General features: G+C 35.7%; 2 protein-coding genes across 2 annotated transcripts; both read right to left on the reverse strand.

Moving 5' to 3' along the window:
• Window positions 1–406: 406 nt before the first annotated feature.
• Window positions 407–1,287, reverse strand: LOC134257260 (recQ-like DNA helicase BLM). The gene is made up of 3 exons (XM_062739905.1): window positions 1,278–1,287; window positions 810–1,027; window positions 407–493 (listed from the first exon to the last, which is right to left on the reverse strand). Exons 1-3 carry the CDS (start codon window positions 1,285–1,287, stop codon window positions 407–409), a joined length of 315 nt encoding a protein of 104 aa, XP_062595889.1.
• Window positions 1,173–10,706, reverse strand: LOC134257323 (recQ-like DNA helicase BLM). Its single transcript, XM_062739958.1, has 4 exons — window positions 10,585–10,706; window positions 4,287–4,404; window positions 1,982–2,169; window positions 1,173–1,470 (listed from the first exon to the last, which is right to left on the reverse strand). Exons 2-4 carry the CDS (start codon window positions 4,333–4,335, stop codon window positions 1,375–1,377), a joined length of 333 nt encoding a protein of 110 aa, XP_062595942.1. The 5' UTR covers window positions 4,336–4,404; window positions 10,585–10,706; the 3' UTR covers window positions 1,173–1,374.
• Window positions 10,707–15,199: the final 4,493 nt, after the last annotated feature.

The raw sequence follows: 15,199 nt of genomic DNA on the forward strand, positions 1-15,199 counted from the left end.
GGATTTCCTAAACTGTCACTATATGCCTTGCATTTTATATTAAGTACGCTTGGACAAATTTCTGCGGAACATAGTGTACATAGTGTATATTAATACCACGCGGAAAAAGGTAATTCTACAATAATCAGAAAAGAAAGTTTAAAATAATTTTTAGCTTTTTAAAAAAAAAAACCTTTTCACTTAATTTAGATGATTCACTGGTTTTATATTATAAAGCTTTCCAAATTTTGTAAACTAGGCTAGTTTTGAATTAAATCAATACACAGAGGAGAAATTCAAACTAAACAGTAGAAAGATGACCAAATTTTCTAAATGTACAATCTTATACATTTTGCACAAAAATAGATTAGTGTGTTTCTCATCATTATACCCATTCACATATTTATCTTGAGAAAAGCATTTGTTTTCATGGCTTAACGTTCTCCCGTTTACTGACCGGTTCTTTACCGATCTTAGCCACTTCCTTCCTACTGCCCTGTACCTGTAACTCCACCTGCAAAAAAGAATTCATTAATTTTCAGAAAGAAAATAATTGTGTAAATTTCATCTACGTTTTCGTTATTAATGAATTAATAAAACATATTGCTTGCAGTACAACAGCAGTGACATCTCCTTTTTTCAACTTGATAGAAATGAGAAAAGAAACATTGATAAATCTAATTATTCAAGATAATGAGGGGGGACAAAATAAAGAATCTATATGAACGTAGTCAAGACTATCTGCATTTCACATATGAACCATTTTTATTGTTGATTTTTTAATCACAATATATTTTCCTCCATACGTAATACTGTTCGGGAAGTCCCACCTTGCGTTTTCCCATCATCACGTCATTGGCTTTAGGTCCGAGCCTGATATAACAAGCTGTGGTGTCTGCGGCAGTAATTTTTAAGTCCTCCTGTAAAATGGCTTCGATAACTAATTTTCTCAGCAGTCTTTCAGCATCAGCCCTGCTGTAATTTTCACCACGACCATGAAGGGGTATCCTGTCATGACCAGCATCAGCAATTTTACCAGTCTTGGCTCCTTGAAATGTGCAAATTGGTTAGCATAATTATCATATTTAATTATATGGCATGCACGTATAATAACTAAATGCAAATATTTGGTACAAAACTAAAGCATATACATGTATATATATATGTGTGAATACGGATTAAACAGTGGTAAAGTTGGTTTGGCATTTACTGTAACATTAACTGAATGGAATGTTGATAACACTTTGCTATCTTACGTAACACTAGAAATAAGTCGCATGTAGAAGAATTCAAATTACTAAAACACATAGTGTATACAAGGAAATAGTGACTACAAATGGTTTCTGAGAAAGATTCTTCTTTTCCTCTAAAAATATCCACAAAGTAGATAAGGGTCTAGTCGTTTCCCAGTCTTCCATTGACGGTCAGATCCTTCACACACTTCACAATATCCTTGACATCATCTTTGACATCACGGAGTTGGAAGGACTCCTTAATATATAAGAATCAAATAATCAATCATCCAAAACTGCATACCAAAACAATTTATATAAGTTTTAGATACAGATGTACAACAATTTTTCTAACATCTTGGTACATGTTAATTATTCAATCTGGAATACATATATGATGTACCTGTATATGTAAAAATACATGTCTTTCGATTCCTTCTTTCCAATTAAGTTTCATTCATTCATTCATTTATTGAGAAATTACGCATGTATTTCAAATAAATGTCATGTATGAAACAAATATAGAGCAAAAACTTTCATTACTGCAATGTAGCGCTGTGAAATATGTTGAGTGAAAATTCAGATAAAAGTTAACAGAACATAAATAATTGTCAGTTTTGAAAATTCCTTTGATATTTTGTTTGATACTGTTCTAAAGTAATGAATATATGCGGAGCCAGTTCTATTGAAAACCTAAGCTTACACTTACATAAACTATAATTACATATATTATATACAAAAATCCAAGCAAAACAGAAAATAATTCTTACCTTAGACACACCATTGTCACAGATAGCTCCACGGAAATTCCCACACTCCTCTCTATTAAAGTCTCGTTCTCCGAAGTAATTAAGCAGCTGTGATCGTCTACAGTCGGCCACGTTCTCACAGTACTGAACCATTCTGAAGAGGTTGTCTATATGAACTCTTTTGGAATCAAATGTGGCTGCCTGATCCACTGTGAAGAATCAAAACACTCTTCACATAATGAAGTCAAAATCAAAATGTGGGGATTGATTCTCTGCAAAATTCAACATGTTATCTCAAAAATCATGGGACCAAGAAAAATCTCTTAGATATCCGAGGACTTGAGATACCAACTATAAAACAATTTTAGAAATAAATGGTTGAAACTTAAAAATCCTTTCAATATATATGCATGATATTCAAACTCATGAAGTTCAACTGTATCTAATGACCCTCTAACAAGATGTATATAACATAAGAATTAATGTTACATGTATTCTTTTGACGTCCTGGAACGTGTTGTACATTATAACAGACCCCTCCTACTTACTCTCTATATAATCCTCCTCAGTCTTTTGACGTCCTGGTACGTGTAGTACATTATAACAGACCCCCCTACTTACTCTCTATAATTCTCAGTCTTTTGACGTCCTGGTATGTGTACTACATTATAACAGACCCCCCCTACTTACTCTCTATAATCCTCCTCAGTCTTTTGACGTCCTGGTACGTGTAGTACATTATAACAGACCCCCCTACTTACTCTCTATAATCCTCCTCAGTCTTTTGACGTCCTGGTACGTGTAGTACATTATAACAGACCCCCGTACTTACTCTCTATCATCCTCCTCAGTCTTTTGACGTCCTGGTACGTGTAGTACATTATAACAGACCCCCCTACTTACTCTCTATAATCCTCCTCAGTCTTTTGACGTCCTGGTACGTGTAGTACATTATAACAGACCCCCTACTTACTCTCTATAATCCTCCTCAGTCTTTTGACGACCTGGTATGTGTAGTACATTATAACAGACCCCCCTACTTACTCTCTATATAATCCTCCTCAGTCTTTTGACGTCCTGGTATGTGTAGTACATTATAACTGACCCCCTACTTACTCTCTATAATCCTCCTCAGTCTTTTGACGTCCTGCTATGTGTAGTACATTATGACTGACCCCCCCCCCCCCCTACTTACTCTCTATAATCCTCCTCAGTCGTTTGACATCCTGGTACTTGAAGTACATTAAAAAATATCCCCCTTACTTACTATCTATAATCATCCTCAGTCTTTTGACGTCCTGGTACGTGTAGTACATTATAACAGACTCCCCTACTTACTCTCTATAATCCTCCTCAGTCTTTTGACGTCCTGGTACGTGTAGTACATTATAACAGACCCCCTACTTACTCTCTATAACCCTCCTCAGTCTTTTGACGTCCTGGTACGTGTAGTACATTATAACAGACCCCCCTACTTACTCTCTATATAATCCTCCTCAGTCTTTTGACGTCCTGGTATGTGTAGTACATTATAACAGACCCCCGTACTTACTCTTTATAATCCTCCTCAGTCTTCTGACGTCCTGCTACGTGTAGTACATTATAACAGACCCCCCTACGTACTCTCTATAATCCTCCTCAGTCTTTTGACGTCCTGGTACGTGAAGTACATTATAACAGACCCCCTACTTACTCTCTATAACCCTCCTCAGTCTTTTGACGTCCTGGTATGTGTAGTACATTATAACAGACCCCCTACTTACTCTCTATAACCCTCCTCAGTCTTTTGACGTCCTGGTACGTGTAGTACATTATAACAGACCCCCTACTTACTCTCTATAATCCCCCTCAGTCTTTTGACGTCCTGGTACGTGTAATACATTATAACAGACCCCCTACTTACTCTTTATAATCCTCCTCAGTCTTCTGACGTCCTGGTACGTGTAGTACATTATAACAGACCCCCCTACGTACTCTCTATAATCCTCCTCAGTCTTTTGACGTCCTGGTACGTGTAGTACATTATAACAGACCCCCCACTTACTCCCTATAATCATCCTCAGTCTTTTGATGTCCTGGTATGTGTAGTACATTATAACAGACCCCTCTACTTACTCTCTATAATCCTCCTCAGTCTTTTGACGTCCTGGTACGTGTAGTACATTATAACAGACTCCCCTACTTACTATCTATAATCATCCTCAGTCTTTTGACGTCCTGGTACATGTAGTACATTATAACAGACCCCCTACTTACTCTCTATAATCCCCCTCAGTCTTTTGACATCCTGGTACGTGTAGTACATTATAACAGACCCCCTACTTACTCTCTATAATCCTCCTCAGTCTTTTGACATCCTGGTACGTGTAGTACATTATAACAGACCCCCCTACTTACTCTATATAATCCTCGTCAGTCTTTTGACGTCCTGGTACGTGTAGTACCTTATGTCGACAAAATAGATTAAAGGTCACGAATTCTATATTTCAATAGCATTTCACACAAAGATTAATTAAAAATTATTAAAACTTTAAAATTTTTGGCGGGTTTGATTGACACATCCTTGTACTTTCACAAATCTTAATCCTTTGGACAAGTGGCATTATTTCCTATGTAGCTTGTAACACGAGTTTTGATTGGTTACAAAGTCGGGTGTAAATTTCCGTGCACCCGACTTCAGCCGGGGGTAAATAAAACGTGACGTCACAATGCATGTCTATCTACACGCACGAAAAAACAAAAAAAAAAAACAAAACAAAATACAAATGAGATGGGGAAAAGTAGGATAAATAATCTATTCTTCTAAACAATAACACAAATAAAAAATTCGTTGTATTGTAATAACGATTTGTTAAAATTTCACACAAATTAAAAGAAATCAATCGATAATTAACTCGAACTTTTTTCTTTCGAGTATATATACAAAGCGAAATAACTCTTTCAATCATCGTCTGCGAAAATGGCGAAAAGATTTGCCTCACATACTCCGTCGGAAATAATAGATAAACGGGCCAATGTTGTGCCAAAAAATACCATTAAAGGGAACCAAAAAAAGCGCAAAAATGTTGAGGGATTACCTAAAAGAAAAAAAAAACAAGCCTTGGATTTCGAAAACTTTGACGCTCATCAATTGAACGAAGTTCTCTCTCACTTTTACTTAGACTTGCGAAAGATTGACGGAGAATTGTATAAATCTACATCCCTAGAAAATACACGGTATAGATTAAATCGGTATTTAAAAGCTCCACCTTTCTTAAAAACAATTGATATAATAAAAAAGTTCCAGAGTTTTATTCATGTAACGAGAGTTTCAAAACAGCCATGGCCGAGTTGAAAAAAAGAAGGAAAGGGAGATGTGGAACACTATCCCTGCATAGAGGATTGTGACATTAAAAAACTATATAATAGTGTGCATTTATCGACCGAAACTCCTTGTGGACTACTCAATAAAGTCCAAATGGACATAAGACTTTATTTTTGTCGAAGGGGATTAGAAAATATGGCACAGATGACGAAAGATACATTTTGTGTTTCCACTGATCCGAACACTGGACTGAGATACGTAAAAAAAGCCAAAGATGAACTGGTAAAAAATAGAAGATCGAATGAAAAAGAAAATTTTGGAGGCTGTATGGTTGAAAATAAAGACTCACCTCTTTGTCCAGTTGCATCCTTTCAGAAATATACAACGAAATTAAATCCGGAAAATACCCGACTGTGGCAGCGACCTCGAGAAACATTCCTAGATAGTGACCCCATATGGTACACAAAACAGCCTTGTGGAAAAGATTCCCTTAGTTCTTTCATGTCAAAACTCAGCAAAAAGTGTGACCTCTCCCGAATTTACACAAACCACTCAATCAGGGTTACCGGAACTAGCATCCTTTTTAAAAACAACTTAGTTGATTCGCAAATCATGTCCGTAACGGGCCACAAATCGGTGAACTCCCTTGCTGTGTACCACCGAGTTTCGGAACATGAAAAATTGCAAATGAGTAGGGCAATACAAAACACTGTCAACACCGAGCAACCATGTTTACCAGCACCACCGATCATTCCTATGTTACCCGCCCCGCCTACTCAAAGTGACCTCAGCATTGTGTCGAGTGACACCGCATCAGGAGGCGACAATCTTCAATTGCAAGGTGTAAACATTGATGACCTTTTTGATGACATGTATGAAGAACGGTCACAAATATCAAGCATGGTATCCATGAATAAAACTACAGTAAATGTTCAACAAAGACGAGCAAATTTTGCACTGTTCAATTGGCACTGTTCAAATCATTTACAAGTCGTAATTTTTAAAAGAACTAAACAGACTTTTTTTTCAAAGTGTTCATAATTTTTGATTAATTAAAAATGTTGGTTAAATTTAAAATTGACTTTATTGTTTTAATTTTTATACACAGCTCAAAGATCACATGTTCTGACGAGTTTATAAATACGCAGGAGTACATAAATATTTTGAAAGTGTTATATATACAACCTTGTTTTGACATAAGAAATAAATTTATTTGTTTTACATAGGAAATAAATTCGTTATCCAGGTCCAATCAAGGGTGTACGGGGATTTACCCCAGGTTTTATTCCATACACCCTTCGGCCTTGAATATAGTTATATATCATTGAATATCGTTGTATCATTGAATATCTTTGAATATTGTTGTATCATTGGATACCATTGAATATCATTGAATACCATTGCATATCATTGAATATCGTTGTATCATTGAATATCATTGAATATTGTTGTGTCATTGGATACCATTGAATATCATTGAATATTGTTGCATATCATTGAATATCGTTGAATACCATTGAACTATCATTGTACCCATATAGTAGCAGTTATTCAATAGACACTTTGTGTACATCATTGCATTGATACCTTATGTACATCATTGTATTGATACCTTGAGTACATCATTGTATTGATAATTCATTTTGACTATTATTCAATAAAGCCATGACAAAAACTGCCAATCATTGTTAATCTATATATTTTGTCGACATAATCAGACTTAACTCAATATGAGTTAAGTCACGTTATGGAGACAAATAGAGATATGGTCCAGGAAAGATAACTCTCATGCAAATGTATACACTTAACAAAACTTCTAAGTGTTCACTTTAATAAATGCATTTATTTAAAAACTACTTTATAGAATGGTATGATATTTTCACACTATTACAACAAATGAGTCTTCTCAGAAACTGTAGAAAGAAAATTCAACATCACCGATGAAAACCAATGTTCCGTGACGAAGCTTAAAAACAATAAATCTGTACTTTGCAGTACGTGTTTTGTGTAATAAGCATCTTTTTGTGATCATTATCAAATTTTAAAAACTGGTTTCACTAAAAAACACAAAACATTGGCAAAATAACCATTGATGTAGAGGGGAGAGCCGTTGGAATATTGATATCTGGACCATCTTCGCACCACGTTTTACTCATATTCATTTTAGTGCTTAATTGTACTTGATATTACTTTTAAAAATTATCAAACAATATCAAAAACCCATTTAAGCACATTTTTGTATACGCTGTGCTCATTTTTTCATCACCAATATATCACAATTTGAAAGTTTTTGACAAAATTTAACCACACCGGAAGTGACCTTAATATTCATCTTGGGAGAAAATTTCGCGTTATACCAAGTAAAGAGAGTGTTCAAGTGTCCTGAAAAAATCTTAGAAACATGGAAACAAACCTATTCAATCGTATGAAAATGATAGGAAATCGGTGCTCGTGGCAGTCTTATATCAGCTCAAGCAGTCTGAATTATCCTTAAAGTGGCGCACTTACGTGCTAAACACCCAAGGATATTGACCAAAAGGTACTTGTGTGACGATACACTGGCAAATTCCCGGATCTGAATCCCATGGAACACTTTTGGGATTTTAAAAGAAATGTCAAAGCCCCCCCCCCTTTTCCTCACAATTTAAATGGTTTGGAAGATCTCGTATGCAGTACATGTAGGTTTGACAGTAGATGGGTCAATCTCCTATTCAGGGGTACATGGTATCCAACAATAAAGATTGTCTTGAAGTAATAGAGCGAGTAGTGGATCGTACTCCATCGAGATTTTTTTGTGCGAATTTTCATTTTGAGGGTACATCATTTCCTTGACACTTTGCTTAAAATTCTGACGAGATACTTACATGAAATTTACGCAACATTGAACTTAAATATGCATCATTAACCAAGAATTAAAGAAATTATTTATTGTTTGCATTTGTTCTTTAAAACTTCAAAAATGTGAGGTGAACACTTAGAAGTTTGGTTCAGTGTATAACTGCTTAGCCACATCCATTACGCATGTGCATTTTACTCTTCCTTTTCAATCTTCTGTCATCCATTGAAGCTCAGCATCCCACCCATCCTCCCCATTCACCAGATTTTAATAAGTTGTTATTTTATTTTGACAAAGTTGTTGCTGCTGTCTTTGATTTCTTTTTTCAGTCATCATCCACTCCCTTGGCTACCAACAGAAGAATACGTTACATCCTTTCCCTTGACTACCAGCAGAAGACTCCATTACATTTCCTCTTGGCTACCAAAAGAAGAATCCATTACATTTGATTCCTTGGTTACCAGCAGATGAATCCGTTACATCCGTTCCACTTGGCTACCAGCAGAAGAATCCATTACATTCGATTTCTTGGCTACCAGCAAAAGAAACTATAAGCGTCATGGCTTTTCTTAGGTATGATTTAACTGCGGTGTACTTGGACTTCTTACGGACTGTGAACCGAATTTTGCTAGAAGCTCGCTGCTGATCCTGTTATCTTCCAGGGTCCGTGGCCAATAATTGGGCTTATGTCATTCTATGAACCTTATACATCATTCCCTGTTGAAAAAGTCGATGTAGTTCATGGTCCTGGTTATACATCGTTACCTGCTCATTGCTATGCAGGTATCATTGTATATCATAGAATATCATTGTATATCATTGAATAATGTTGCATATCATTGAATATAGTTGTATATTATTGAATATCATTGTATCATTGAATATCATTGAATATCATTGAATATTGTTGTATCATTGGATACCATTGAATATCATTGAATACCATTGTATATCATTGAATATCACTGAATATCGTTGCAAATCATTGAATATCATTGAATATTGTTGTATCATTGGATACCATTGAATATCATTGAATATTGTTGCATATCATTGAATATCGTTGAATACCATTGAACTATCATTGTACCCATTTAGTAGCAGTTATTCAATATACACTTTGTGTACATCATTGCATTGATACCTTATGTACATCATTGTATTGATACCTTGAGTACATCATTGTATTGATAATTCATTTTGACTATTATTCAATAAAGCCATGACAAAAACTGCCAATCATTGTTAATCTGTTTTGTCGACATAATAGACAAATCAATCATCAATACAATCAATAGTCAAATCAATCATCAATACAATACAATGATGTACACAAGGTATCTCTACAATGATGTACATAAAGTATCAATTCAATGATGTATACAAAGTGTATATTGAATGATTAACACACAATGGGTACAATGATATTCAATGATAAACAATGATATTCAATCAATGAAGTACGCATAGTGTATACATGTATTTACACAATGGTTACAATGATATACAATGATATGCAATGATAATCAATGATATGCAATAATATGCAATGGTATTCAATGATATACATTGATATTCAATGATAAATGAATTGCAATGAGCAGGTAGCAATGTATTACAAAGACAATGGTCTACTTCGACTTTATCAATAGTATATGACGTAGAATCAATAGCAATGGCACAATGATGGAAGCTCAATTATTGGCCACTGGACCATATATCCTGCAGTTCAATGAGACCTAAGAAAAGCCATGACGCTAACGGGTTTTTCTTTTGGTAGCCAAGGAACGGATGTTATGGATTCTACCGCTGGTAGCCAAGGGAACGGAAGAATTGGATTCTTCTGCTTGTGGTCAAGGGAATGGATGCAATGGATTCTTCTGCTGCTGGTCAAGGGAATGGATGTAATGGATTCGTCTGCTGGTAATCAAGGGAATGGATGTTGACTGAAAAAGGAAATCAAAGACAGCAGCAACATTTTGTTGACACAAAAGAACAATTCATCAAAATCATATAAAGTGGGAAAGGTGGGTGGGATGCTGAACTTCAATGGATGACAGAAGATGGAAAGGAAGAGCAAATGCACATGCGTAATGGATGTGGCTAAATGAAGTCAGTGCATTTGAGTGAGAGTTATCTTTCCTGAACTTTTTATCTCTATTTGTCTCCATAACGAGACTTAACTCATATTGAGTTAAGTCGGATTATAACAGACCCCCTACTTACTCTCTATAATCCTCCCCCAGTCTTTTGACATCCTGGTATGTGTAGTACATTATAACAGACCCCCCTACTCACTCTCTATAATCCTCCTCAGTCTTTTGACGTCCTGGTACGTGTAGTACATTATAACAGACACCCCTACTTACTCTCTATAATCCTCCTCAGTCTTTTGACGTCCTGGTACGTGTAGTACATTTTAACAGACCCCCCTACTTACTCTCTATAATCCTCCTCAGTCTTTTAACGTCCTGGTACTTGTACATTATACAGTGGGCTAGTAGTCCGTCCCTCCCGGCTCGCCCAGCCTCCTGCTAAAATCCCTCCACAGACTTTTGTAAGGAGTAATAAATAACAAATCTGACGTCAGGTTTGTCAATCCCCATTCCAAAAGCAATGGTGGCACATATAACCTGATAATACATATAGAGTCTAGATGCTTGGGTTTGCAACAAATTGTCAAATTAATGAAAGTCTTAATTTTTTAGGGGTTTCAATAAACAGTTGAGTATTCAACTGTCAGTAGAATGGACTAATGATCTAATAATGAAAGGACATTTGAATATTAGCAAGAGGCGCATGGGCCGGATCGCCCACGAGTAATATTGGCCCTACTGTTCTTCATCAGTAGTACCTACTGTAGACCAACCCTACCCAAGGGGTCATGATTTGAACAATTTAAAATCTACAATAGCCCAGGAAGCTTCCACTCAAATTTCAGCTTTTCTGGCCCAGTGATTGTTTTAGTTTTTTTTTTTTTTTTTTTTTTTGAAAGATTTTTCCTATATATTGCAAGGTAAAACTTGGACTCCCCATTGTTGCCCTGTCCTACCCACAGGACAGCACAGGGATCATAATTTAACACTATCCAAGGATGCTTCGACATAATTTGCAGCTTTTTTGTCCCATTGGTTCTTTAGGAGGATATTTTAAAACACTTTTTACCATATATTTCAATGTAAAACTTGGTTTCCGTATTTTGGCCCCACCCTACCCCTGAGGGTCATAATTTTAATAATTTGGAATCTTCACTACTACCCAAGGATGCTTCTATATAAGTTTCAGCTTTTATGATTTAGTAGTTCTTGAGAAGAGGATTTTTAAAGATTTGTCCTTTATATATCAATGTAAAACTTGGATTCCCTATTGTGGCCCCGCCTTCCCCCTGGGGTCATGATTTAAACAATTTAGAATCTACACTACCACAGAATGCTTCCACATAAGTGTCAGCTTTTCTGGTCCTTAAGCTCTTGAAAAGATTGATTAATTGTATGTTGTTTAACGTCCCGCTCGATAATTTTTCACTCATATCGAGATACCACCACTTGCCGGTGGACAGCTAAAAATTGTGTCCTATGCTCAACGCTCTACTGCGACACGATTCCTCAGTTTATACGGTCTCATCTGAAGACCGGTCTCCACATCCCAAATTGGGATTCAAATCCACAACGTAAGGATTGACTCCTTACTTCGCGACACTAGAGCAGATGCTCTAACTACTGTGCCACGCGGACAACTGTCAACTTCTTGAAGAGAAGATTTAAATAAAAATTTCAGACCTATACATTTCTACGGATTCCCTGTTGTGCCCCCCTACCTCCAGTGGTCATGATTTGAACAATTTAAAATATACACAACCTCAAAATGTTTCCACAAAATATTCAGCTTTTCTGGCCCAGAGGTTCTTGAGAAGATTTTTTTAATGACCCCATCCTATTTTGTCATCCAAATATTCGACTAATATTTGAATAATACAATCATTAAAAAGAGCTCGGTTCACTTTATGCATAAATTGGTCCTGTAGACTGATTAACACTTGATGTTCCATTTGAAGCATTAAAATAAATTAAATAGACTATAGAGACTTGGTGCTTTCATTTCTTATTAAAAAATTTTCTCCTAAAAGTCAAGGTCTTGTAGAACTGGCTTAAATATGAAATTGCAATGTTCTTGAATTTTAATGTCAACAGGTATACTAGTATTTGAGTACTTTCAGTGAAGAAAAATAATCTGAGCGCACTCTCTGATCTAAAAAATAAAATATGTCTTTTAATCCTCAGAAACAGTTCTATCATTTACTAGTTGCATATTTTAGATCAGAGGTTGCACTCCATTCAAATATCGATAAATATGCAAGTGAGTTAAGGCTACATATGGAGGTTTCTATAAAAATATCTAAATAAACAAGTTGCTGTCCTTTAAAAAAGGACTACAATACGTGGACCATATGCATGTGTTTCTAAACGAAATTCAATTCAAGACAATTCCTAGGTTTAGTGAATATTCATGTAGGTTCGTTCACATTTTCTATTATGATCTGCCTACTTTGACTGATAGTACTTACATATAGCAAAATTGTTAAATGTTATCTCCGATTGACCTATGTAGTATTGTCATTTAAAGAAATTGGGCTATATTTATACATGTAACCCATAATGGCTGGGACTTTACATCTGTTCTGGATTTATACGGAAGAAATCTATAATTGGGAAAATAGATCTGATGATACACGTGTAGCACAGCTCTGTAGTACGCAGCTCTTTTTTTCAGAGCCCCCCCCCCTCCTCCACATGGAAAACATGGATTGCTGTATATCAAATTATTTTTGCAAGGCTTGATGCACAAAACAAATGCCGAAGAAGACTTGTTCTATCTTTTTAAACCTAGAACTATTCGTTGAATGAAGTTCTTAATTCAAGTTGCATTCTATATTCTGCAAGTTCCTCCTATACTTTAAAAAAAAACCGCATCTGCCGTAGAATCGATGTTTAGTTTCTATATAAATGTGTATGTATAAGAAAGAAAATTTTGCCAATAAATTAATAAATACGATATGCAGATTTAAAGCTGAGATTTGCCGATGAACATGGTATATTGTAATTCGAATAGGGCGAATTATTCTACGGGTAAGCTGTCTTAGGGGAGGGGGGGCGAACTCTCCCAATCGCAAATTCTCGGGCCTTTGCGACTTGCGGAAGTTGTTTTTCCAACCTCTGACGGAAAAACCCGAGATGACTCTCCAGCATTCTCACGCATGCGTAGCCTGACGTGTGACCATGGCATCCGGTTTAACCTCGCTTATATATTTACTGCATGGACCTCAGGGTCCACGCAATAACATAAGTGCTCTACCTACTGCACAGAAAACGTTAAGACTTATTTCCTAATATTTACATTCGCTGTGTTTTTATACTAAGCCAACTGTGAAATTGATTTGAAAGTCATTTTTGTGTATATTCACGCGTAGAAATATACACGGAGAAACGTGCGTTAACGTGACGTCACAATGAGGCTGCAGCGACGTTAGTAAAAATGCAGCAATATAGGACAGCGAAAAAATTAAATATTGAGTATATTTTAGTTGCTTCCATACAAGTCATGTAAAATGTAAATATAAGGAATGTTTTTCAGTTTAGTGTGAATTATTGGTGTGTGAATCACACAGACTTACACGTAGAATCTAGGTATATTTTTCATGAAGCGCTAGCGCGCTACGTGACAAGTCTGTGTGATTCACACACCAATAACTCACACAAAACTTAAAAACATTCCTTAAATACATTCTTGGTACCCATAACATGCGATAGCCAGTACACATTATGACGTCATATTATGACATCATCGACCTCTACTACAAAAGTTATGAGAAACATCAACAAAATCGCTTCGGCGCAAGGGCATACCTTACTTAGTTTTACAGAAACGAGGTATAAAAAGATGCAGGATATTCCAAGGTTTTAAGATATTGCTGCACAAATGTCAGCACCACAATTGTTTCTTCCTGTAGTTTTTAGTTTAAACAGGGTAAAAATTCACAGTCCAGTGTAAGTTTACTTCTTTATCGATTGAGAAAGTGCATAGGATTTGTGCAGCAATTTTATTATTTTTTTTAATTTATAATACATAGGTTAAAACCTCCCTGGGATCCAAGTATATAGTCTAAAAAGTGGCTTTTTAATCTGTCGCACGGGCATAGGGCAAAATTTGGACCGTAGAATAAAACACAGCAATTATATTTTGTGCTAAAAGTTAGGACTTTTACATGTAACAATGCATAAATATACTGAATTTTAGCACTTTAAAACATTTGTCTACAGTGAAATTTTAAAAAACTGTAAAATGACTATGTCGCAAAATTTGTGTAATTTACGTTATCAAAATACTGTGGTTTCATCAATTTTCGTGGAATTTGTAAAACAGACATTTTCGAGGATACGTAATTTCGTGGACAAAAGCATTGCCTATACAAATGTATGTCATATTTCCTAATTCAATGGACATCTGAATTCATGGATCGGCTCAACAACGAAATCCACGAAAATTGGTGCTCAACGAATAATGATGAAACCACAGTATTATCATTTGTTTTAAAAGCATTAAAAAGTATCTAAAAACATAAACTATCTACCTGAATATCCAACGAAGTCCATAAAATGCAACAGAATCAAAGAAAAGTTATATGACAGGATACTTACAAAAACACATTGGTCTTGTAACCAGAGGTGAGCGGTTCGTTTTAAGGATGTATTTTACGTTATCAACGATACTACAAGAATGCGAGTATAAGTGTCTTTGCATACAAATTTATTTATTCTTCCTGACGTACCAAACACGTAAAATATCAAAACGAGCATTGGTCTGTGCCAGTACTCATTTTACACCAATGAAACTGATAAAAAGTAATTTACGTTTATGTAATTAACGTTATGAGTAGAAAACATACATGGTACATATCTTGCAAATAAGACGTTGGAACAATACGGAACCATGCAGGAAACGTTAGTGGTTTTCTCTCCAAAGCATCTTAACATCACCGAACTTTCCGATGTAGCTCTGATGCAGGAAGCGCAGAAGATAACGTAAATTACGTGTTACTTTT

The sequence above is a fragment of the Saccostrea cucullata genome, unplaced genomic scaffold (assembly GCF_032062105.1).
Source record: "Saccostrea cucullata isolate Sc308-1 unplaced genomic scaffold, CSIRO_AGI_Scuc_v1 ctg4190, whole genome shotgun sequence".
Classification (NCBI taxonomy): Eukaryota; Metazoa; Mollusca; class Bivalvia; order Ostreida; family Ostreidae; genus Saccostrea; species Saccostrea cuccullata.

Coding starts and splice junctions, on each gene's coding strand:
- LOC134257260 (XM_062739905.1), bottom strand. Junction 494..809: donor TGATGATGGGAAAACGCAAG/GTGGGACTTCCC, acceptor TCTTTTTTGCAG/GTGGAGTTACAGGTACAGGG.
- LOC134257323 (XM_062739958.1), bottom strand. CDS start 4,335: ATGTACTACACGTACCAGGATGTCAAAAGACTGAGGAGGATTATAGAG. Junction 2,170..4,286: donor ACTGAGGAGGATTATAGAGA/GTAAGTAGGGGG, acceptor GATTCTTCACAG/TGGATCAGGCAGCCACATTT. Junction 1,471..1,981: donor GTGACAATGGTGTGTCTAAG/GTAAGAATTATT, acceptor TTATATATTAAG/GAGTCCTTCCAACTCCGTGA.